Source organism: Pavona decussata, unplaced genomic scaffold (assembly GCF_977016875.1).
Source record: "Pavona decussata unplaced genomic scaffold, jaPavDecu1.1 SCAFFOLD_58, whole genome shotgun sequence".
Taxonomy (NCBI): domain Eukaryota; kingdom Metazoa; phylum Cnidaria; class Anthozoa; order Scleractinia; family Agariciidae; genus Pavona; species Pavona decussata.
The window spans coordinates 6655901-6680754 of record NW_028145480.1 but is presented as its reverse complement, the minus strand read 5'-3'; the positions used below and the strand labels follow the sequence as shown (position 1 = coordinate 6680754).

Genomic DNA, 24854 nt, shown 5'->3' with positions numbered 1-24854 from the left:
AAATAGCGCCTTTATGGCTAATAGAATTTTTTTTTAAATCTTTTTACAGTAATCGTATTATATATATCGTGGGGCTTCGCCATTGAGCACTTTATAGATTAGTTTAATTAAACGTAATTTGTATTCGTAACTGATTGTATTCCAGTTGCAGTGTCGGTATACGTCATCAGTTGGCGTGTGTTGGGGTAGGTTGTAGATCACTCTGGCGGCTCTATGATGGAGTAGCTCTAAATAATTTAGATGTTCTAAATTATTACAACCTCCCCATACGACGAGGCCATATAAGACTGAAGGGAGGATGACTTTAAAATACAAATCTAACAGGGCTGCTCTGTTCAAGAATGAGTTGGTTCAACTTGTTAATAAAACTCTTCTTTACACTGATACGGTGTCAGTTTTGACCAGGAGAGTCTGTTGTCAATAGTCAATAGTTACCTCTAGAAGGCGAATGTAATTAACCCACTCGATCCGTTCCTCGCCAACTACAGAATTACGTAATCCGATGAATTGTTTTCTCTGAAGTAACATTGCTTCGCACTTTGCCAAGTTAGGTGTTAAAGAGTTCTCCAAGCACTAGTTATTAAATTCAGAGAGCGCGTCATTTAGAGAGGTGCTTACGTTATCAACCGTGTTGCAGATACAATAAACGGGAGTATCGTCTCCGTACATAAATACGGTGCCGGAAAAATGGAAGTCGGCAAATCATTAGTATACATGGCGAATAGTGTGGGGCGTAATACTGAACCTTCAGGAACCCCTCTAGTGACATTTAACACTGGTGACGGCGCTGGACATGAACAGACGGAATATTGAGATCTATCCCTTAGAGAGTCGTTCATCTAAGACAGTTTATTATATAAAATGTAGTGGTATACCGAGTGGTAGAAAATCGATAAAAACGCTATCCCGCCAGTGGCGAGATCATTTTTATCCACACATGTGTGATATCAGTTTTGACCAATCAGCTTGCAGTATTTTCGCGCGCTGTCAAGCACTTGTGGTTTTCCGAAGGGTTTTCCGCCGTTTGGCTGTCGTTTGGTCTTTTGGGAGTTTTTGAGTTGGTCTTTTCGCGAGTCGAAGTTAAGTTAATTCTAAAATGGAGACAAGCACAAGCAGATTTTTCGAGATCACAGCCGATAAGAAACTGATCGAATTCGTAGAAGAACAAGAAAATCCTAATACAAAGAGGAAAACTGCGCACGACGTCGAGTTGTGTGAGGGTAGTTGAAAGCAACGATGAAAGTAGTAAGCTTAATAGAACAGTATGTTCAGATTTACTAGTTATTGTGAGCCAAATTTCTAACCATATTTAATATGCGATTAGTTTATACCAGGGACCTATCTGTTTATACGTTTTCTATTTATATAGATTTTATTTGTGGCCTTTTCGCTTGTCTTACTTTGTATTGACATAACTCGGCCTGGTTTGCGATTGATACAAATAAACAACTGACTGTAAGCTTATGTACTCAATTTCAAACCTTAGTTTTTGAAATAAAGAACAAAGCATATGTTGTTGTATTGTGAGGATTTTATGTAATAAAAAGAAAATTGCATGGTCGCTTGGAGATACGAAATTTCTCTTCTCATGTTGAAAAATATTTTACTCGTTCGCTGCGCTCACTCGTGAAATATTTTTCAACACTTGAAGAGAAATTTCGTATCTTCGCGCGGCCATGTAATATCCTCTTTATACCGTTCCTTTAATTTTAAACTGAGACTTAAGCTTATCTAATACGATCTCGTCAGAGATAAAGTCGAACGTCAACGAAGTCTGATGTCAAATAAGGCCACAGCAACCACTTGATTATTATGATATCGATGGCTTTTCACCAGGTTTCTTTGAGGTGAACCAGTAATAGTTCAGCGGAGTACCCCTCCCTCTAGTCACAATAGTAATTAATACCCAAATTATTTTCAACAACGTGCTTCACAATAGTTTTCCGCTACACATGATGACATTATTTTGCCTGAGACACTTAGGAGCGAAATAGGCCTGTACTTATTAATGTCTGTTTCACCGTCTTACTTGCGAACTGGAACCAGCCGAGCTTTTTTCCATTCGGAAAAGGTTCTCCGAGGTGAGCACTGAATGTAAATAGGCAAGTAAGAGGTGCGGTTATGTATGGTTCAGCTAACTTCAATAGTTTGTCATCAGGACCAGTGGCTTTACTTGGCTTGAGTGTCTTTAATGTCTTGCAAATAAAGTCTTCGCACACATTGATTTCCGAGACTGGGGGGACTAACCTTTCTTCATTATCGTTTCCCTGGATGTTGTTGTGAGGTCCGTTCCTCGAGCCTGTCTCCAATAGTTGCAAAACGCTCGCTCATTAGATTTGCTTTTTCTTTGTCGGAGACTGCAAGGCCACCGTCTTCACGCTTTAAAAGACCAATTCGGTTTCGTCTATTAGGTTAGTAGCTTCCGTGATAGGATTCCAGTAAGCCGCCGCGAACCTTACCGAAGTAACGAGTCTTTAGGATCCTTAACTTGCTTGTGATTTCATTTCTGATTCCCTTATATTTAGCATAGATTTCCTTATCTTTCTCACTAACAGTCGTTTTAAATAGTTTGAACCTGTAATAGACAAATTCGGCTAACGCGCGGTAATTTGTCACGTGACCTGAATTGGGTATAACATGTAAACAACCTCCACGTGTTGATGAAGAAATTAATCGCCATGCCTCACTACTGTTGCGCTGGAGGGTGCTATAATAGTTCCGATCGAAAGGATATTTCCTGGCATAATTTACCACTTGATTCACCGACCATGCTATCTGTTTGGATTACGAAAATGAGACGCGATCCTCGATATTTCAAGGTAAATCGGCATACTAAGATATGTGGCGAACACTTTGTGACTGAAGACTTCGTGAATCCATACTCTGTAAAAAAGCGACTTAAAGATGGTGTAGTGCCTTCTATCTTTGCATGGAACAAAGATAAGGTTGTTCAAAAACGGCGTTCTGTTACGGAAAAGCTGGAGGCAATCAGGGCCGAGGAAGAGGAAGAAACCGACACTGCATCCGAAGGAGAAGGAGACGTTGTCACAAACACAAACAGTGACATAATTTTAGTTTCCAGAAAAACACAGACGTTTGAGGATGACATCTGCACTACCTCTGACGACTATGAGCGAATTCCCTGCTCACATAAGTTTTCTGCAGCTCATTTGCTTTCAAAGTGCATCACACCTAAGATAGAGGAAAAATTGTTTACTCACTTTACTGGATTCTGTTCTCATGGTGAGTTTATGAACACGCTGCGGTTTGTACTACCGAACCTAGATAGAAAACTGTTAATCTACTGGGATAGTGAGGCTAGAAAAAACAGTGTCATTGATACAGAAAGATTGTTTGATGGTGATCTTGATGACCCAGATGATATGAACGATCAAGAAGAACAAAATGAGTCTACTTTCACGCGTCCTACAGCACATAAACTGACAGTCGAGGATGAGTACCTTCTTGTTTTAATGAGACTTCGAATGGGTTTGACCATCATTGATCTAGGAGAAAGATTTGGTATCAGTGATAGTACGGTTAATAATATATTCCTTACCTGGATTAACTACCTATATGTGACACTTGGAAGCCTCAAAATATGGCCACACAGGGATATTATTTTGCAAAACGCACCTGTGGAATTCTTGGAAAAGTATCCGAATAACATTTGCATTATTGATGCAACTGAACTTAAGATTGAAGTTCCGAGTGCACTTCAGAAGCACAGTGAAAGTTACAGTACATACAAATCTCACACAACATTGAAATGCCTTCTTGGTGTTGATCCCAAAGGTGGAATCATGTTTGTATCTCAACTTTATGAGGGATCCATCAGTGATAAACAAATAGTCGAGAGGTCTGGTTTCTTAGATATTCTTCGTAAGAAACTAACAGTTAGTGAAATAAAGAAGGGGGATTCTTTAATGGCTGACAAAGGTTTTGATATCCAGGATGAATTAAAAAAGCTTGACTTGCAGTTGAACATTCCCCCCTTTCTTAAAGATAAAGTTGGATTTGAAGAAGATGATGTTGTCAAGACTCAAACAATTGCAAGGCATCGCATACATGTGGAGAGGGCGATATGTAAGGTCCGTAGATTTCGAATATTTCACTCAGTCATTCCTGTCTCTATGTTTGGATGCATTAACCAAATATGGACTGTGGCTTGCTTACTTTCAAATTTTCAGAACCCGGTTCTTGCTTGATAACACAACAATTGCAGTTCAATTTTAAAACTCCTTTTTCTTAAGGTGCAGAAAATAAAGACAGCACTCCTTTTCTATTTAACACATTTTCACTAGTGTGTAATTGACTACCTTTTTTTAGACACTAGTCATTATTCATGTAGAGGAGGGAGGGAAAAAAGACAAGTGGGCAAAAGTATTTTTAGAAGAATGGTTAGAGTAGGGACCCTATTATTCTAATAAAGAAATGGGGGGTCATCTTTTTTCGGCTCTGCCATGGGACTTGGGCTTGCAGTTTTTTACCTTCCAAAAAAGGGAACCTCCTTTCCCCTGTTCAAAAGTAATGACCAGTTCCTTACCAACAGAGAAACCGTTCTTGTAATAATTACTAGTTTTGTGAGTTATAACCACTTTCAGCAAATGACTGTTACTATTTACTTCTTACATTAAAATCAAAGTGTACTTAAGTGTCAGGTGTGGTTAACTACAAAAACTAATGGTTCATTGTTTCGTGAACAGCTTTCAACAGTCTTTGCTTGCACAACAATAAAAGGAAGGGCATAATTGAAAAAGAAATTCTTCAATTTAGGAAGAAGCTTGTTTTCCCAGTAGTCAGGATCAAACTGGATTCTGTCTACACACATTTCATTCGAGTCAGACAAGTAAACACAAAAGTCACACCAAGGTAAACCAGTAAGGGCCAACTGTCCTTGTACTTGGGCAAAATATGAATGACTTTTCTTAAGGTAAAAATTAGCCCCAATTTTTTCAATATAAAAGGCTGGGTCTTCTGCTGCTTGATCAATAGTATCTCCTCGTTTGGAAAAAGGACACTTGACCTCCAGCAATCCATATTTACTGTTTGATGATGGATCAAACACTTTCCCATCTGGGGTGGCACCAAGGAAAGGAAATTTTGGATGTACAGAAATCCCAGCATCAAATACTGCAAAACCTGGCACTTTTTGTTGCATGTTTTTGGAATATATTGTTCGTGCAATCCTCTCCTTTCCCTTGCCATGTGCAATAGCCCTCACATTTGACAAATCTTTCGCACAAAAAATACTTTTCAACATTGAATCTGAGGGCCTGTGGATTCTTGAATATACTTTCCCAAAATTCGATGCAGTGAGCCTGGTCTTATGCTGATTCAGCCATTCAGATGATTCTCCTTGAAGGACTGTTCCCCTCTCTAAGGCATGAGATTCCCTTTCATTTATGATTAAATTGTCAACAAAAAAAGCAGACAGTTCAGGTTGATTCAGCACATCCAGGTCAGACAAATCAAACACATTATTGTGATCAATGCCAGGGGGAAGAGCAGGAAATTCAGAACACTGTACTGAAGTACTGTCTGTGATACAATTTTCCCTTGTGTGGTTACAAACAAAGGTTGTGTTTGGTCGACCAAAGTCTTGTAATTGGTATGTCAGACAAGCACCAAGGGGAACATTCCCAAATATTGTATTCATTAATAAACCTGGTTCTTGATCGCTTAATAGATAAGAAAACGGAGGAGGTGTTTCCTTTCCTTTTAAAAAGCTAACTTGGTCCATCAAATGGTGCATTGGAAGTCCTTTTCTTAGAGCGGGACCTCTTGCATCATACAACTTACATCTGACAGGGGCTCTTTTCCGTTCTTCTTCCCGATCGGTTTCAGCACGTGCATAGTGAGTCGCCATCACAGGTAAAGGACAGATGGAAGTAGCTCTTGGGATATGCCAAGACTGAGGTCGACTGGTGCAACTAACATCGCTTGATATATCTTTAACTTCTAAGCAACAATAATCATTCAACTGATACAACAATGCCAATATGTGGTTACAGTGTCCACCGCTCCCTCCCTTACAAGAACAATGAGCTCGGCAAACTGCAGCCCTATTATCTTGCTCCTTTAACATCAATACTAAATAGTGCGGGTCTTCACTCTTTCGAAGCGATCGATAGCAGCGAGCTTTTACGTAAAATACACCAGATCCCTCACACGTGTAGATATCATAGACATATCCTTCACGAAAGAACTTGTAGCTTTTTTCTCCTGCGTTTTTCTTTCCTCCCTGACCAAGCCAGTCAGAACAAGTCAAAAGACTAATTTTCGGGAAATTTGTCAAAGTTTTTGACCAATTTCTAGTCTCATAATAAAAACACGAACAACACTGAACATGGCTGCGACAACAAACGCATGCGGCCGCCATCTTGAATATGATGTAAACACCCAATTCAAATCACGTGACTTTTTAGCCAAATGGGTCTATTCATGTTATTGTGGTTTGTGAAGTTTAATGTTCGGCCTTACTAGCACTTGTGCTATAAACACTGCCGAGCGAAAAAAAATCATTTGTTATATATTGTTTTATAGTCCTCGTATTCTACTTGAATTATATCACATAATTGAGTTTTAATAATTTCAAAGCAAACTTAATCTAGATATACAAACAAACAAGAAATGTTACTAGATCTTGCTTATTTCATTGGGTGTCAGAAAAATTAGAAGTTGTTTTAATGGTCACTTTGGCCGGGCATGGTCTAATGGCCAAAATCCAATGGCCGCCAAGCTTATCAAAACTCTGGAATGCCATTATCCAATCATCCAGCTTTCAATAAGGAAAGATGCACACTACCAACAAGGGTATGAGTAGGGCAGGGTAACTTAGGGTTTGGCAAGGCCGGACTACATCCTGCAATAGATAACGATAACTTAATGGATGTGAAGACTTTGCGTTAAATTATCCCTCGGACGACCATGGAAGCACCAAGCCACCCCTTCAACTGTGTGGTCAAAACAACATCCCCTGTCCTTTTCACACTCATCTCGCTGTATTTCAATAGTCACAAATCCATGAGCGCTAAGGACAGACTTCTTTACAAGAAAAGGATGTCTGTAGCGGCTAACTGCGCTGGGCCAGGCCAATAACTCGTATTCATTCAGGTAAACTCACATTTAATTTACGCTGGAAACTGAAACATCAGAGCATCGGTACGTCTGAGCGACATGCTAGCTTACAAACTTTGCGCACAATACAGAAATACAAGCAAAACAACCGAGCGAAAGCCATACTTGCAAGTTATTGTGCCTACACTCCGACGATCGCGGTACAAACCTAGAAATCCGTACGCTTACGTGGCGAGACAGTCTCGTACCCTGAATCCTCTGGCTCTTTGGCGGTTAGTCGCCAGGAGAGACTCTGGGGACATCGAATTTTATTAACGCAGGATTTCCGCGCTAAAACAATGGAAACCGTTACCGAACAGCCAATCAAAAAATTTTATTTTTTTTCGATGTCCCCAGAGTCTCTCCTGGCGCCCATCCGGTGACCAAAAAGGCTGAGGACTCTGGGTATGAGATTGATGACGAGAAGAAATGCGCCTACACATTTTTAGTCAGCGGTAACGACAACTTCATGTAGCAAATACGAAATGAAACTTACAATACCCATTATGGTTTGAATCAGTTTTGGAACCGCTATATTCCTTTTCTCGATTCCTCTAAAACCCTGGGCCCGGTTGTTAAAACGCCGATTAACCCTAATCCCTGATTAAAACGTAACCGGGGTTTTCAACTCGCTTGTTTAAAATGTTTTTCAAACGCTAATTTTAAGTTTATGGTAAGGAGAAGTCAAATTTAAAGGACTAACTCTTTTGGGAGAATCTTTTACTGGTTAGCAATTGAATTTGAATCAAAGTTCATGTTAACCCAGAAATAGCTTAATCGAGCTTTGAAACACTGGGCCCTGACCATTCAAATTGTTTCAAAAAGTCAAACTCTACAAAGAGATACCAAAATCTACGTAAAATTTAAAAAAATCAAAACTTCGAAAAACCCTTCCTGTCAAAATTTTTGTTGACATGGAAACATCAAGTCACGTGAACAGTCTAATCTCATACCAAATGGTTGTCAGAAAACGTTCAGGAAAAGTCACAAAGTTTGGCTTAAAATTAAAATTTGAAAGTCAGCGCAGGTTAATTTCTCCACCCACATACCGCAAAGAAGGGATTTAAAAGCGCCGTGATGAGCCATGAAGCATTCTTGTTGTTTTGATTATAGGTGACCACTTGACAATGCTTTGCCATGTATAATTAATGTTTGAGAATTGTTCTTTGCGTGGGTGAAGATGAACTCAAATTTTAGACGTTTAATTTCATTCAGTCGCGGCTAAATGCTGCCACTCGATTCAGTTTTACGTTTCAGTGAACATTCAAAGGGAATAAAACCAAATGCCTTCTAACTGAAGCGCTGATGCCCTGGTAACTTTAAAGTAACTGAACCTAAAACAACGTAGATCTTACCATCGTTGTATATATATTTACAAGTGCATTAATGGACTTATTGACCACTCTATGAATTTACTAACGAATAGTGGCATTTATAATGTATGAATTAGAGAGAGAGACCAGAAATGCACCGAATATTGCTACTTTTAAGCGAAACGTGTTTGCCAGATTTTTTAATTAACTCTTTTGGTAAGAATTTTTGAAGTTTTAGCTTCTTTGCTTTGATCATTTTTTATCTATCTAAAGTTTTTAGCCTCATCGATGATATCTTTGTAGTTTCAGCTTCTAGTTTAAATTGTTGTTTTTATCAGTTTGTAATTCTGTCTTATATATTGTATTTTTTAACCTTTTGTATATTTAGTCTTTATTGGACCGTTCTGAAAACCACGTTACGTGATGGAAGTAAAAAAATTGCTTGTTATGTATCCTGCACAACAAGCTGCCAAGTAAATGTTACCATATATGGTATGTTTTCATAAGATTATTTAAGAGTCTGTAATTATAACATTAATAACTTTGCTTTCTGAGCACGTCTCTATCAATTACCTTTGCGAAAGAGGTCACCCTCTCTATGAATTTTACCGAAGGTGGGTAATTTCTCGAAATGAAAGAAAGTACATTTGTCTTAACAATAATCTTAGCAGCTGTATCAGCGCAGCAAATAATTTATTTTCAAAAGGCGAAAAGTTTAAGAAGAAATCCCGAAAGGGGAATATTTTATGCCAACTTTAAAAGACACCAACACCATTGCTTAGATGTGTCTCCAATAACAAGGACAACCTTGGAAAGCCGACAAGAATGTGCTCAACTCTGCGCCCACAACACAAAATGCTTCTCGTTCAACTTGGCTTCAGCAACTGTCGTGCAAGACAGGCTGGCGTGTGAACTACTGCCCACTGATATCTACAACAAATCTGACAAGTTTAATGCTAATCCAGACTTCCATCATTTTAGCATAAAGGTAAATACATATCGGGCATTATTAGGACATAAAGGTAACCAGTATAAGATTCTTGTGTTTTCCTGCACGCTTGGATGTAAAACGTAGGGTTCTATAAAATGTTTGTTCGCCCATCGCCATGATGTTCTGCGTGTCACAACGAAAGTCAAAATTAAGAAAAGTTCTTGATTCGTTACCCATTCTCTTTTCAGAGTTTCTGTGCAATGATGTTCTTTTTAATACTAGGAAACATTGAAGGACATTTACTTTCAAAGCCTCTGGCTGTTGATTTAATATCATCGAACACAATTTGAACGAAAAATGTCTGTTGTCGCTCTGTCTGGTTCTAAAATGCTAAATTATTTATAGCATTTAACTTATTCATATCATTGTGCCCCTTCGTTTACGTCGTACGTTTGAATTTTCACCCAAAGTTCAGTTGCTCTTAGTAACTGTTTATGAGCTGTCTTTTAAAGGGGTGATAAAACATCGAGACTTTTACGAAAGGTAAAAAATGTAAGCATTTAAATTAACTCACAGCTTTAATGCTCTTGAAGTTACGAAGAGTCCAGACTCAGGAACTCAAAAAAACCACACCAGGGTAAATGGTGCTTAAAGTGACTCCATACAGTTATTTGGCGCAAGGCGAGTGGTTACTAAAATGACGCGAGCGCGCGCAGTTTTAAACTGATACGTGAATTTACATTATGCTGCAGGCGCGCAAAACAAGGCCAGTTTTAGCCTGAAAAGTAAGGCTTTTTTTACGAGTTTTCCACGCTGAATTTTTCTTTAATTGGCTCAATGTTACGATGTAGCTGGTATTTGTACTCAAAAAAATCTTAGGGAGAATTATACATGGACAACTGCAATAAATGGTAAAAGCGAAAATTGCAGAAATTGGTCAAAAGTATGTACAGAATTTTTTTTTTACTTTATGAGGAGATACTCTGGAGTTTCTCTCTTCTTTTGCCTGAAAGGTAAGGCTATTTTTACGAGTTTTCCACGCTGAATTTGTTCTGAAAATTGGCTCAATGTTAGGATTATGAGGAGATACTCTGGAGTTTCTCTCTTCTTTACCCAAAAAATAGCGAAATTATGCCGCGCCAAATTCGGACAAACCCGTTTTGAAACTAGCTAGGAGTAAAGGAATCAACGGAAGTATCATCTGCTGGCTGCCATGGAAACGGGTTTTACCAGTTGTAACGGTGTTTTAAGCAAAGCATAAGGACTTAGGTACTCGAAACTATGTTTGAACCCAGATATTTTCACAGGGCTGAAAGAACCAGAACATCAAGAAAAATATATATCACTACCAGCGAAAACTGAAAAAATGGTATAGAGCCACCTTAAGGTATTGTTTTTTGTTATTTATTTTTTTTTTAACTTCCTAGACTCCCTGTTCCGGAAATCCATGTAAAAACAGAGGCATTTGCGTGGCAAAGTATGAAGAAGATAAATATGAGTGTCTTTGTGTGCCAGGATATGCGGGAATTCACTGTACCGGTGAGTTAGCTACCTACTTCATGTTAAACGATTTAACTCTGTGAAAGATAAATTAAGGGCAGTGCTTCCTTTTGTTACTTCGCATACATTCTTCGGGCTGTGCCTACTTAAAAAAGGAATTTTTGCTCGACTTATTGCCATGCGCGAAAGGATACCATAACAAGAGTTATTGGAAACCTAAAACAAAATTGATGGGGGAGGGGGGAACCGTCCATAAATTAGAGCCTTTTATCTGAAAAATGTGTTGTTACCCCCAAATTACAATGACCTTTGCTAGGATCTTTTTTTTTTTTTTCACAAATAGCCATAAACCGCACAGAACTAGCTCCTTACGGCCCTTATTAAAACGTGTTATATTTCCGTGTTGCTCCCAGGGCCCGCGTTACCTTTTCCCAGCGCAACGGATAAGACAACGCGGGCTCCACCATGGCCATGGCCAGCTGTGTCTTCCTTAACCTGTTATAAAATTGCGATGACATATCCCTAGGTGATAGGAAAATCAAGGTGTCAAATAATGGTTGAAGAAAAAATCCATATGTTTCAGGCTCAGCCCTTCTTCTGTTTTCCTATATGCTGAGCCTAGTCAATTGCTAAATGGCTATTTCCTCCTAGACGAGCATGGCGACCTATCTTTTTTATTTCGTTATTTTATCTGAGCTTATTTTACCTTATCTTATGTCTAAAAAGTTTAAGAAAAAAAATTAACGAGAGAAAAACGAATTATTGCCTGAACTCTGTACGAGCTTGCCCCCAGCGACTTGCGGGCATACTGATACTGAGACCTTGCACACAAGAAACGTTTTGGGTCGATAGTGTCAAAAGTCAAAAGTCAAAAGGCTTTATTCAGCAAATTTCTTAACTATTACTTCATATTTTGCTTCCCTGCCGCGAAATTAACCTATTGTTGCCGGTTATGTTTCAAACATTTTTATGTTTAACGTTTTTCTAAGTTGTGATTTATCTATGTGCCGCCGACCGGTTAACTCAGTTGATTTAGCATCGGACTACCGAGCGGGAGGTCTTGGGTTCAAATACCGGCCGGACCAACACTCAGGGTCTTTAAATAACTGAGGAGAAAGTGTTGCCTTTGTAATGACATCTGCAAATGGTTAGACTTTCTAGTCTTCTCGGATAAGGACGATAAACCGTAGGCCCCGTCTCACAACACTTCAATGTTCATAACCCTGTGGGACGTTAAAGAACCCACACACTAATCGCAAAGAGTAGGGCATGGAGTTCCCGATGTGCTGGTCTGGTCTTTGTGCTGTTTTTATGATTTCATGGGTTGGGAGGGTAGGATGAGGTCGCGAATGGACATATGCTGATGTAAACCGCATTTGAATATTTAACAAATCGACGGCAGTTTTCTATGGTCTATACTCTTATAGACCATAAAATGACGTCAAAAAATGTTCAAAACTCAAGTGGAACCACGAGCCGCAGGCGAGTGGTTTCACTGCCAAGTTTTGGACATTTTATGGCGTCATTTTATGGTCTATAAGAGTATAGACCATAGCAAACTGCCGTCGATTTGTTTTTTACAATAACATGGAAAAAGTGCGAGCGGAATTGGCTTTTTTTTTTTCGTTGAGAAAGCGCGCGCGTTACATCTGACGTCATTTTTATTGTCTGTACTCTTATAGACAATAGTTACGAGCCAATCAGCGCGCGGGAATTTGGACAGTTATTGTAAAAATATAAATAGAAAATGCAGTATATAAATGCATTATCATTACCATTACCACCAGTCCGGAACAGTTATCAAATTTGATAACCGGGACCAAAACAAATTATTAGCCAATCAACCCACAAGTTAAAGCTCACGTGACATGTTACATAGCAACCATCTTCTTTCAATATGGTGGCCATTTTAATATGAAAACATTTTGATGGGATTCTTATTCAACATTCGATTTCGGTCGCACAGTGAATTGTACACAAGGAAAGGTTTAGAATAGGAATTTTGGCCTGACTTCAGGAAAATACGGAACAATCTTTGTGCATAATTAACTGACAAAGCTCATTTTGATGTGATCGAAAGCCTCCTAGCGTCGTGATGCACCGAGGAAACCTTGGCTTTGGCTTCATCTGAATCACAGAATTCATGAGCGACAACCGATCAAAAAGAAACAACAATCCCAAGAAAATGTACTTACATCAAAGATGTTTGTTTATTGCATAAACATTTTCATGATTTGAACCTCTTGTTGTCTTGCTTCTCTCCTTCTTGTCCTCCGTCAATCTGTATGAATGAAGACATTTTGCGTTATAAGTTTAACTTAAAAAATGGGGCTTCAAAATAAATTGTGTTTCTTTCTTGTACTAGGGATTTCGAAAGGGCAATAGGCGATGATTCGATTGAGCAGCGACGTGTGTAAAGTCGCTTCGATCTGTCCTAGATAATTGAAGCGACGCACTGCAATAGAAGTGCAACGGACAAGTCCCTTTGAAATTGTTCTTTATTAAAGGGCGTATTGAGGTTATTTGCTGTGGCTCAAAGCTCGAACTTTTATGAGTCTGGCACTCTACGGGCTTAAAACACCAAGCATAAATTTGTAAAGGATAATTACATTTTGGGAAGATCGTTAAATCGTACTGTGAAGGCAAGTACTGATCAAATAAACTCATTTTTGGAAGCGAATATTGCAAGCCATTTTGGGGCAATTGAGTGGATCGCAGCTTCTTCGGATCGATCGACAAGTTGATCCATCTTTTTTTATTTCATTTCTCTAAATAGTTCATAGAAGTAAACTATCATAGAAATTTTGTGAAAAATTTCACGACAACTTTTATTTCGAGGAAAACGAATTTGCAAAGACGTGTAGCATCGTTGCTGTTTCGCAAGTATAACAATATCATGCCGTGGTACTGTTGTTACAACTCAGACTACTAAGTTTTAAAGCTGTTTGTTTGTTCGTTTTTCAGTGATCATTGGCACACGCCCAGACCACCCAGCTCATTCCTGCAAAGACATCCGGAATTTTGGAAACTCGAACCAAAGCGGGGAGTACTGGATCGACCCCGAAAGGAATGGAAACCCTTTAAAAGTTTTCTGTGACATGACAACTGACGGAGGTAGGTTCTGGAAAGTTCAATTGTACAACATTGTGTAAGTGCATAGAGGCCAGTAAAAGTAGAATGCAGCGATGAGATCCTTGTAAAGACAACGCCAATTTTATCGTCCTATTTTCTTTCTACTCTGAGAGAGAATATGAATGCTCGTACAGGATCAGTTTTGTCGGTAAATTTTGACACACTGGTCCAATATAAATTCAACTTTTTTTTATTTTTTCTTTAATTTTTTGTAACCTGTTTATTTCAGGTGGATGGCTTCTTGTTTTGAATGTGGTTATTGACAGTTCAGCCACCGCACCTCAGTTGTCCAAAAAGGTGTCATACCGTGGAATAAGCGGTTACCAAAGCAACAAGATGGTTGTAGAAAATAGTGCTATGAGGGAGCTGCGAGAGCACTTGTCTTTCACTCAACTAAGATTCCACTGCAGAAAGCAAAAGGTGGGACGTACATTCCATGTGACCACAGCCACTAACAGCCCAGGAGAAGCTGTCGTCCAGTACTTCAGCGGTCAGACCAATGTCTTGCCTGGTTCATGTGGCTCCTTTGTGAGAATGGAGAATGACAATTCGATGTTAGCAAATAGTTGTAATCAGTGGTACGAAAGAAAATGGAGCTCTAAAACTTTTGGAGATAATGGCGACGGACGACTTTACCATCACGTTGCCATTGTAGGGGGTAAATACCACTGGCTTCTTGGTACATACAAAGCGAGATGGGAATGTGATGACCTCAGAGTTGGCTTGTCTTCGAGCGATTTCTGGCAAGTTTTGGTTCGTTAGAAAACATTTTGGTTCAACATAAGTGTTAGAAAAAATTTATCACCAGTTTTAGTTTTGACTTTTATTTTTATTAATTCACAACTTACAACTTTAACTAGGCTGGCTTGCAAAAAGCGAAGAGCTAATCGCGGCAAGCCAGACTCTAAACAAAATAATTAACCTGTAACGTGTAAATAGTCTACACAATTACTTACTTGTGTCTCCCTGAAGAGAAAAAATGGTCGTCCTAAAGATCTTTACTACACTCTATCGGAGCGAATTCTAAGGACCTTTTCACATCATACGAATACCAGTAGATTCTGTTCTTTTAATGCGCAAAATTCTCTTTTCGTTTTGTCCACGCGATAACACACCAAGAGTTTAAAGTGCTCCTTTGGCCATAGTTTTTATCTTTTCTTTTATCTTCAACATTCGAAAGTATAGGAGGAAAGTACTACCCATGCCAAATTTTAAGTTGTAATTCCAAAGGGGAGCTCGATTATTTCAAGCGTAATTTCCACATTCGTTTTACCGTCTACTCAATTAAAAAATGTCCGCAAGATGGAGCGAGTACAATGTGACGTCATGTTATCCCTCCACTTCACTGAGAACCATTCCCATTGTCTTCAAAATTACCAATCGAGTTAGAACTGAAATCAGAGTCATATTCGATAGAATTAGAGGAAGATCTTGAGCATTTCGACTACTTTTTCTCGCTTTTCGATGCCCTCTAGATGATACGATGACGTCACGAGAGGGAAGCCGCTGCACAAAATCTGTCGGCTCAAGTAGTTGCTGTTTGAGTGCGTAATGGCGGACGCATTTCACTTACTTTTCGGGCAGCCCTTTTAAGGGTATACTTTTGTCAGGTTTGCGACGACGTTGCAACTAAACTATTAAAAAGGAAATTTTCAGTATTTCAGAAACGTCGGAAACCGAGAGACGTGTGCCAAGGTGCTGAATAATCAGTGCGATTATATGCCGTTTTAATTGTTCTGGGAACAAAATTTCCCATCATGAACATCTTTATCACACCCGGCAGGATCAAAATCTGATGAACGTTTCAAACAGACGGATACGCTTTCGTAAATCATAAAATCGAAGTTTCCCGCTGTGTCCACGCACATTTGGTAGCAGTGAACAATTTAAGTGAACTGTAATAGCTTTCTGGAGAGGAATATTCTTTTTATTTCCAAAGCTTGTTTATTCCTCTTTCATTGTGCTTTGCACACTGCTGTAAATACCTGTGAAAATATAAATATAAAATGAAAAGACGCCAATTTTCCTCTTTTTTTCGGACCGCGAAAAAGACAGCCCGATTATCTGTCATCTCCCCCTCCCCTTAGAAACACCTGATACTCAGGATAGGAAAACCTGTTAAACTGTGAAGGAAAACTAGCACCGTTAAACTCTCGCATCGCTGAAAAACTAACCCCTTTTGTTTCAGGAGATGTAAAAATGTCATTTGAAAGTGCGGAACAAGCCCTTGAAACAAAAGGGATTAGTTGCTCGTAAAAACGAGGATTTATAGATTCCCTAATTTCCTAAATTTTGGCAATTTAAATTTCCAGCTGAGAAAATCGAACAGATCAAACTGACAGCTTATTTGCTTGCACCAATTTGCCGTTTAAATGGCCATAAAATAATATGAGAATCCAGGAAACAACTTTTAATTATTTCCCTTCAATTTTCTAGTTAGGTGCTAGGTGCCACTGAATAATGTTCAAAACGGTGATGATTCCGCTTGTTTCAGGGTTAACACTTCAGTGTTTTCATATCTCAAACTGACACTGGACACCTTAAGTGGTTTACACAATGTCGTCTTCCTTATCTTCATAGCGCTGTTGTTCAACGAACAGAGCCCCATTTATAAGGCAGAGAATTGGGTGCCTAAAGCTCCAGCTAGGCAAGGAACATCATTTTGGGTCTTAGCACCGATCTTTTTAGGGTCAATCACTTTTCTTTCTTTTCCTCTCCACTTTGGAATAAGTTTCATGTAGTTTCAAGTGAATTTCCAAAGTCAGTTTGAGAGATGGAAACGAGTGTTTACCGTGTATTTGTCAGTTTCCGTAATTATAGAAAGATCCCATAATTCCCCACTCCGGAAGCCACGGGGACTCTGATGCGAGTGAGGTATTGTGGGATTGTTTACAAATTTTTGGCTGATTTTTGCTAATGTTATATACATAATCGTACCGCTAGGCGCTAGGGTACTAACAAAATCTAGCTATGAAGTTAGTTCTTCTCCTCTTCTGGACGCACTTGGATGCGAAAAAGTTGATCTCTAACCGGAGAAAGCACAAGGTCATCATGGTTTTCAAAACTTTACATAATCTCACTCCAATGTATTTTCACAACATGTAAATATAAAACTAATTATGGTCTAAGAAACTCAGTTAACAAACTTATATTGCTTATACAGTCGAACCTGTATATAACGGCCCTGTATTAAGCGGCCACCCTCTATTAAGCGGCCAGTTTTTAAAGTCCCGATTTTTCGCTCATACAAACGCTGCATTTGTTACCTGTATTAGGCGGCCACCTCTATTAAGCGGCCGCGGCCACCCTGTAGCAGTCCTATGTTTGTCTTTCTTTGTTATTTTTACCTGTATTAAGCGGCCACCCTTGAATGAAAACTAAGCCATTTGTCATTTTATGCGGTATTTTATTGTGTTTAAAATGCAATTCAGCATCACTATAAATAAGTAACAAGAACAAAGCTACTGTAAGCTGATACTCGGCCGTTTAATATCGTGAACGCATTTCGGGTGTCCGCACTGTGCTGAAGTACAGTACCATATCACGAACGCTAAAAAAAAGTTTGTTTTGAATATGCTTCACTCTCTAGCAAGAACCTCATCTTTAATTAGCTTGTTCTTCAGCCATGTGATATTGAACATTGAGCGTAACAACTCAGTGAAATGACGGAATGAGATATTTTGTTGTGAACTGTATATAAGTCATAGAAATAGAGCACTGTATACCGTAGAAGAGTAGAGGACAATTTATATTTATTGCATAGTACTTTTACACAATGTTACGTATATTATACCATTAAGTTACATGTTGGCACTGAACTTTGTTTAAAGTATTGATCACTTAAAAGAGTGTTAATTGTTCTATTGTTTCCTTGCATGAAGTGTTTTGTATGATACGTCATTAAAATTGACATTAGACGACGCCCAGTGAGTATTTTTAGTGATCCTGTATTAAGCGGCCAGTTCCTCAAGTCCCGAGGGTGGCCGGTTATATACAGGTTCGACTGTATTAATATGGAATGAACAGACGCGATGAAAATTAATCTGTCTACTGTACACGTCTCAGCTTTCTTTATTTATCAACCAATCACACCTCAACTTTTCATTTGTATCGTCTTTTTTTATTGTAACCGTTTATTTCCAATTTTTACTTAGCTTTTTGCCGCCCCTGAAGAAGGTTAGTATTGTCTAACCGAAATATTGGACAATAAAATTGTTTTAGCTGCCCGATCAGCCTTGCATTGAATTTTATATTGCTTAAGCCTAGAACAGATCTAAGGCAATGTGACTCTCTGGGGGTTTTCAAAAAGAAGATCAAAACTCTTCTCGCGCATTCAGCAAATGAATTCACTCTAATAAAGGGCTAATACTTGAAATGTCAGCTCTCAAGTCTCTTTAGGAAGGCCAGATTACCTTACCAACTCCCCATTAATAAAACCAAACATTCATTTCTTTGGAAGCTAACCCCCTTACCGCGGTCGACAATGGGAGACCGCAAGTCTAATTTTGTAATTGCATTGGGCTTGTTTCGCGCTTTCGTTGCGAAGCGTTACTTGATGTGAAGGCTACTGGGCGTCATTGAAATGTGGAGCGTTTTATTCTTGCACTAGTTGCATCTATTTAACAGCAATAGTCAAACTGAAAGGAAAAGAACAATATTGTTTGAAAAACTAAACTTGTCATAAAGAACTAGCAAACGATCGCTGGAAATGTATGACTTACAATTCTGTAGGCTTAACCACACTCTTGACACATCATGGCGCGCTTGACTAAGCGGCGCGCTAGTGTTTAAGTAGTTGAGCCTTATTTGCATAACATAGGTTTGAGAACTTTCGTGCGTTTGCTTTCGCGCCAAAAACTAATGAGCAAGTCTTACACTAAGTGCGAATCACTCCGCCCGAGTGTGGAAATTGAGAACTTAGTTCTAATTGAGCAACGATTTGTCATCAAGTGTTCATTGTTCTTGAATTGCTCTTAAACTAAAGTAGTCCTGCATTGAGCTCTTCCTTGGTCGCAATTAAACACAGTTTGTGGATCGGTCTGTCGTACTCTCCGTCTCTTGTCTTGATTCTCACTTTTCGGACAAGGCCGTCGTTTCCCGGAAAGGTACCTATAATAAGCGCCATTTTCCACGCACATCTTTTGTGTTTGGGGTCCAGTTCCAATACGAGATCTCCGGTCTGGATATTATCACGTACGCGAAACCACTTATTTCTTGGTAATAAGTTTGGGGCAAAATACTTCATCCAACTTCTCCAGAAATCTGCAAGCCTGTTTTGCGTGCTTCTGAGTAATTGTCGTGGATTGGTTCTTTCCTCGGCTTCTGGTTGCGGTGGTGGATTGTGAGGGCCGATAAGAAGGTCGTTCGGAGTGATTGGCGGGGCTTCCCAGATTTCGTCGGAACTGGGGTACAGCGGTCGGCTGTTGACCATGTACGTAATTTCTGACAGGAACGTTCGCCATTGCTCCTCGGTGTATGCGTCGTTCTTGCAAGTGGAGTTAAGTGCTTGTCTGACCGACTTAATTAGGGTCTCAACAACTCCGTTCTGGTGACTCGCATGTGGTGTATTCCACTCCCAACTGAACTCGCAGGCAAAGTCATCAGAGAGGACACTCTTCACCTTGGGAAAATCCCAGTTCTGCACGATTTCCTGTAGATATCCTTGGGCACCAACGAAGTTCGTTCCATGGTCTGACCAACAAACATTGGGATATCCACGTAGGCAGGCAAATCTCCGAAAGGCCATTAAGAACGCGTCTGAGGTTTTATCGGTGACCATCTCTAGATGTACTGCACGTGTTGTCATACAAGCGAAGATGATTACCTGTGCCTCTTTGAGAGTTTTGCGACCGAGCTTAATCTGTACTGGCCCGAACATGTCCATAGCAGTGTTTGAAAATGCCGGGAAGCCTGCTGCTACTCTTAGATTTGGGATCTGTCCCATGAGCTGGTTCAGGGGCCTTTTCCGTAGCTTTCTGCACGTGACACACTTTGAGGTGACGGTCTTAGCCATTCTGCGGAGTCCAATGATCCAAAATCTCTTCCTGGCCTCGTGGATTAGGCTCTTATAGCCACAATGTCCACGCCGTTCGTGGAGGTCACGCAGAAGCAAGTTTACAAAAGGGTGATCTCGTGGTAAGATAATAGGCCTTCTCAGCTCTTCCGGGAGATATCTAACATCTTCGAGTCGTCCATGCGCACGAAAAAGGCCATCTTCACCCTTCTTCACCATCAGTTTCTTGTCCAAACTTTCTTCGTGGACGTGAAATTGACTCCACTTTAGAAGATGGGTCTCAGCAGCCTTCAGTTCCTGGACTGAAATGGGCCCTGACTTCGGGTTCAGTTTCCGCGCGTTATGAATAAAACGTCGGACGTACGCGAGGGTTTTCCGTATCTTGGAGTACGTTGAACACGTTTTCAGCAAATGCAAAAGAATAGGATTTTCTTCACATCCAGGTTGGTAATGTTCAGGATAAACGTCTGCAGAGGCAGTGTGATGTTTGCCAGCTTTCTTCTCTTTCCGAAACGTTTTCTTCTCTTTTGAAGCTGTAGGGTCGTCCTCATGGGTAGTATCTTGGGTGTGGTCTTCAAAGCTGGGCCACTCTGCTTCCGGCAACTCCAGGAGGGATGGTCCTTTAGACCACTTCATAAGATAATTAAGATCAAGTCCCCTCGTTAGGGCATCAGCAGGGTTGTTGTTTGACTTGATGTAGCGAATTTGTTCTGTCCCAGTTGTCTCTTGAATTTCAGCCACTCTGGCAGACACGAAGGGCCTGAATTCCCGTGGAGGCGTTCTGATCCAGGACAAAACGGTTGTTGAATCGACCCAGAAGAATCTTTCCCAGCCCGCGGCGTTTGCGAAGTCCAATGCCTTTACGCATGTATCGTACATCCGTGCAAGTGCCAAACAGCCTAACAGTTCTAATCTCGGGATGCTTTTCTTCTTGAGAGGTGCGACGAAAGCCTTTGTCATGACTGGAACACAGTAGTAGTTTCCACTTGCAAGTTTCCACCGGAGGAAGATGACTGCACCATAACCCAGTTCACCACCATCGGAGAATCCATGTATTTGGGGCACGCCCACTGCGCTGCTTGGTTTAAGCTTGCGGTCAAATTGAAATGACAAGAGATGATTTAAGGACTGGATATTCTCTAACCATGTTTGCTGAATACGCTCTGGAAGGATCTCATCCCAGCTGAAACCTGAACCCCACAATTCTTGCAAGTCGATTCTGAACTTGATGGTAACAGGTGAGACAAGTCCGAGAGGATCCCAGAGTTGAGCGAGAAATTTCAGGCAGCTTCTCTTGGACAAACCCTCTAATTGGCCAACTATGTTTTCTTTCTTGAAGGAAAACTTGTCTTCTTCTTTATCCCATTTGTGGCCAAGCAGGTCTGTAAATCGTTCACAGTTAGACTGGTCAATCTCCGAGCAGTTGGAATGCCACGCCTTAATTTGAAACTGGCCTTTTCCAAGGATGGAATCAATTTCTTTCGTTATTTTCTTAGCTTCTGTCGAGTTGTTTCTTGAGCCCGCGATATCGTCCACGTACGCGTGATCTCGTAATTCCTGGGCTGCCTCTGGAAATTCAACTTGTGAGACTTTAGCTAAATAGTTAATGGCGTTCGTGGCAATGTCTGGTGCTGGCTTGTCCCCAAAATTTAATCTGAGCCACTGAAAGACTGAGGGCGTTTCACTTCTGTCGCTTCTCCACAAGAACCTATGAAAGACTTGGTCATCAGGGTCCACTAAGACTTGATTAAACATTTTTCGGATATCACCCGAGTAAGCCACTTCATTCCAACGCCAGGCCATAAGAACATTGGGAAGATTACATTAGGTCCTTTCTCGAGGTGATCGTTCAGAGACAGACCATCGTGGCCCTTTGATGACGAATCAAATACCAGGCGGACTTTAGTGGTTCTCTCTGGTGTGAAGACTGCTTGTAAAGGCATATACCATTCGGGTTGAGTGTGATCAACTTCTTCCAAAGGAACTTTAATTACGAAGCCTTGTTCCAACAACTTCTGGACCTCATCATCTACGATGTTGAAACATTCTTTTCTCTGAAACGATCTCTCAGCAGACTGCATTCTTTTGAGTGCAATTTCATAATTACTGCGCTTAGGGGGTCCATTCTCATTCCAAGGCATTCTAACTTGGATTCTTCCGTTTACCAGTGTAGTTGAATCAGTCAGTGACTTAACGAACTTGTTTTCACGTAGCACGTTTTCTCTACATGTACACAGTTCTGTAGGTTTAACTCCTAGGGTGTCCTGATGAAGCAGTTTCTTAATGTCGTCTTCAATGCTCACTGTTCCGACTTCCACGGACTGTATTCTGGAACTGTTCAACTGTCCCAAAACGTACCAACCAAAGCAGTTACGTTTGGCAATCGGCTCTCCTGCCTCCCCAGCCAAGGTATGTATGTCGACGAACGCATCGGCGAAATCTGTACCAATTAGAAGATCTATTGTTCCACCACATAGATGCAGCTTGTCCACCACTGATTTGAGATTAGGGAAGTGTTCAATAGCTTCCTTCGCGGCACTACAAGGTTTCTTAATAGTGAATACCTCAAACGTTTTCCTGATATTCTCTTCTGAAGTAGAGGCAACTGTAATCTCGATAATTTCTGATGCTTCAGACTTCTTCTCTCCACCTGCGAGATTCATCGTAAGATGGGTAGCTGTCCCAGTTATTCCCAGTCGTTGAGCTGCATTCTTAGATAGCAGACTTGTATTTGAACCAGAATCTAACATGGCAAGCATTTCGATAAGGGTTCCACCTGAGCCCATAACCTTAACCTTTTGAACGGGACACAAACCAGTGATGAACTTGAAATCTTTTTTGTGGTCAGCGGTACAGCTCGTGTTGCCTTCTACAGGAACATCTTGCATACGGAAAGGTGTTACGTTCGGGTTTAAATTCGAAGTAATTGTTTCGTTATGAAGAGAACGATGGTGGTTTCGTCTGCATTTATCACATGTCGTACCGTCTGGCTTCTTACAGTCGTTCGTGTGATGTTGTCTGAGACATTTTCGGCATCTCTTGCCTTGTTTGACTACGTCCCATCTTTGACTTACAGTTGAACTTTGATACAATGGGCAGGCAGCTAACAGGTGCTTCGACGTACACCCAAGTGGACACACTTCGTCATCCGAGATTCCTGTATTGTTAGCAGCGTGGCTGTCTGTCCTTCTAGATGTTGTTCCTCTGTGGGTACGTTCTTTATCCTCAGCGTTGTCTGGTTCTCGTTTGCCTCTGGAGCGCAGGGTAGCTTCTTGATGTAACCAGGTTATGAGGTTTGACACGTTTTCTTCCTTCCCCGCTCTTTGCATCTCTCTTCCGAAATTTGTGTTGTCTCTTGGATCAAGCTTGGATAACAATTGTGACATGAAGAACGGAGCCTCTGATGCTTCTGACACGGAGCAACCGTTCTTTTCCATATCATTTACATATACGGAAATCGTTGTTGCGTAACGCGCAAGTGACTTAGTGTCTCTTTTAACTTGTTTGAGATTGTTAATTTCGGCTAACAGTTCGTCCATAAGTTTTCGCTCATTTGCGAATTCATTTTCAAGAATTTCCCAGGCTTGGTTGATGTCCTTACAGGTCTTGACTTGATCTGTCCAGAAGAAACCTTTGGGCATCGCTTTGCGGAACCTTTGAAGTTGCTCATCTTTGTCTTGTGCATATTTTGACATACAGTGTCTAAACTCCCTTTTCCAGGTTTGATACGTTCTTCGGCTTCCGTCCCAGTTCGGAACTGTCAATCGCTCTAGGCTGCTGGGTTTCGATCCTAAAACTGTAGCCATTTTCTCAACTGCAGAGGTCATCGTTTTCAAGGTTTCTGTGTGGTCCGAAACTTTCGGAAGACTATTTTCGCTTTGATATGCGGCGTGTTTTAACGCGATTTGGAGGAAATCTGCCTTAACTTTTTCTCCGACTTTTTGGTTTGTTAACACCAATTCGTCTTCTGGTGAAGCGCCTTCTTCAATTAATTTGTCTAAAATAGTCTCTTGCTGCTTCTTGACAAATCTGTACTTTGATTCCACTAAATTAAACACTGTTTCAAGTCTTTCAAGTCCTGATTTTACCGAGAAGACTGTTTCTAATTCTTCCATTAATTCGTTAAGAATTCCAACGGCATTGTTCATTTTCCCCGTGAGGGTTTTGGCATCAACTTTTGGTGGCATTGCGAAGTGAATTTGAATAATTAAGTTGCTGCGCTTTTACCGAAGGTGTAAATTGAAATATTTTCTAGAACGGTCAGTCGCTCGCTTTCTGGCAGTCGGTTGTTCTGGAAAACGGTATGATTCTTTCGAGGGATTAACTGAATCCAAGATCGGTCGGTCGCTTGCTTTGCTGTCGGTTGCTCTTGGAGAAAGGTCCCTTTGTTTACGAAGTTGTCCTTCCGGATCTTGAAGTCGATTGTGTAACCTTCGATTCTTAGAATTTTTGACTGTTTCGCGCTTTCGTTGCGAAGCGTTACTTGATGTGAAGGCTACTGGGCGTCATTGAAATGTGGAGCGTTTTATTCTTGCACTAGTTGCATCTATTTAACAGCAATAGTCAAACTGAAAGGAAAAGAACAATATTGTTTGAAAAACTAAACTTGTCATAAAGAACTAGCAAACGATCGCTGGAAATGTATGACTTACAATTCTGTAGGCTTAACCACACTCTTGACACATCATGGCTTTAGGCAGACGCGCTTGACTAAGCGGCGCGCTAGTGTTTAAGTAGTTGAGCCTTATTTGCATAACATAGGTTTGAGAACTTTCGTGCGTTTGCTTTCGCGCCAAAAACTAATGAGCAAGTCTTACACTAAGTGCGAATCAGGGCTGCCCGTGCA

At 40.4% G+C, this 24854-nt stretch overlaps 3 protein-coding genes and 1 long non-coding RNA gene across 7 annotated transcripts in view; 2 read left to right on the top strand and 2 right to left on the bottom strand.

Moving 5' to 3' along the window:
• Positions 1–2582: 2582 nt before the first annotated feature.
• On the top strand, positions 2583–4654 carry LOC146479960 (uncharacterized). The gene has a single exon (XM_085110803.1). The coding sequence runs from the start codon at positions 2661–2663 to the stop codon at positions 4206–4208; it is 1548 nt and encodes a 515-aa protein (XP_084966929.1). The 5' UTR covers positions 2583–2660; the 3' UTR covers positions 4209–4654.
• Positions 4655–4657: 3 nt separating this feature from the next.
• Positions 4658–6440, bottom strand: LOC146479959 (uncharacterized). Its single transcript, XM_085110802.1, has one exon. The coding sequence runs from the start codon at positions 6380–6382 to the stop codon at positions 4658–4660; it is 1725 nt and encodes a 574-aa protein (XP_084966928.1). The 5' UTR covers positions 6383–6440.
• Positions 6441–8993: 2553 nt separating this feature from the next.
• LOC146479956 (uncharacterized) overlaps positions 8994–24854 on the top strand; it is a 34126-nt gene continuing 18265 nt past the window's right edge. The window contains exons 1-5 of one of the 4 annotated variants that reach the window (XM_085110806.1): positions 9006–9073; positions 9215–9420; positions 10791–10902; positions 13828–13977; positions 14225–16544. In XM_085110806.1, coding sequence (XP_084966932.1) covers positions 9064–9073; positions 9215–9420; positions 10791–10902; positions 13828–13977; positions 14225–14757 — 1011 coding nt within the window. In that variant the 5' untranslated portion in view covers positions 9006–9063 and the 3' untranslated portion in view covers positions 14758–16544. Of the gene's footprint in view, positions 9421–10790; positions 10903–13827; positions 13978–14224; positions 16545–24854 lie in introns of those variants that run through there. The other 3 variants (XR_014864923.1, XR_014864924.1, XM_085110805.1) reach the window with 3 other exon arrangements.
• LOC146479958 (uncharacterized) lies at positions 16694–18313 on the bottom strand. The gene is made up of 2 exons (XR_014864929.1): positions 18265–18313; positions 16694–17164 (listed from the first exon to the last, which is right to left on the bottom strand). It is a non-coding gene; the product is annotated as an uncharacterized LOC146479958 (long non-coding RNA).

Bases quoted from the DNA above. Each gene is read 5' to 3' on its own strand.
- LOC146479960 (XM_085110803.1), top strand. From the start codon at position 2,661: ATGAAGAAATTAATCGCCATGCCTCACTACTGTTGCGCTGGAGGGTGC.
- LOC146479959 (XM_085110802.1), bottom strand. From the start codon at position 6,382: ATGGCGGCCGCATGCGTTTGTTGTCGCAGCCATGTTCAGTGTTGTTCG.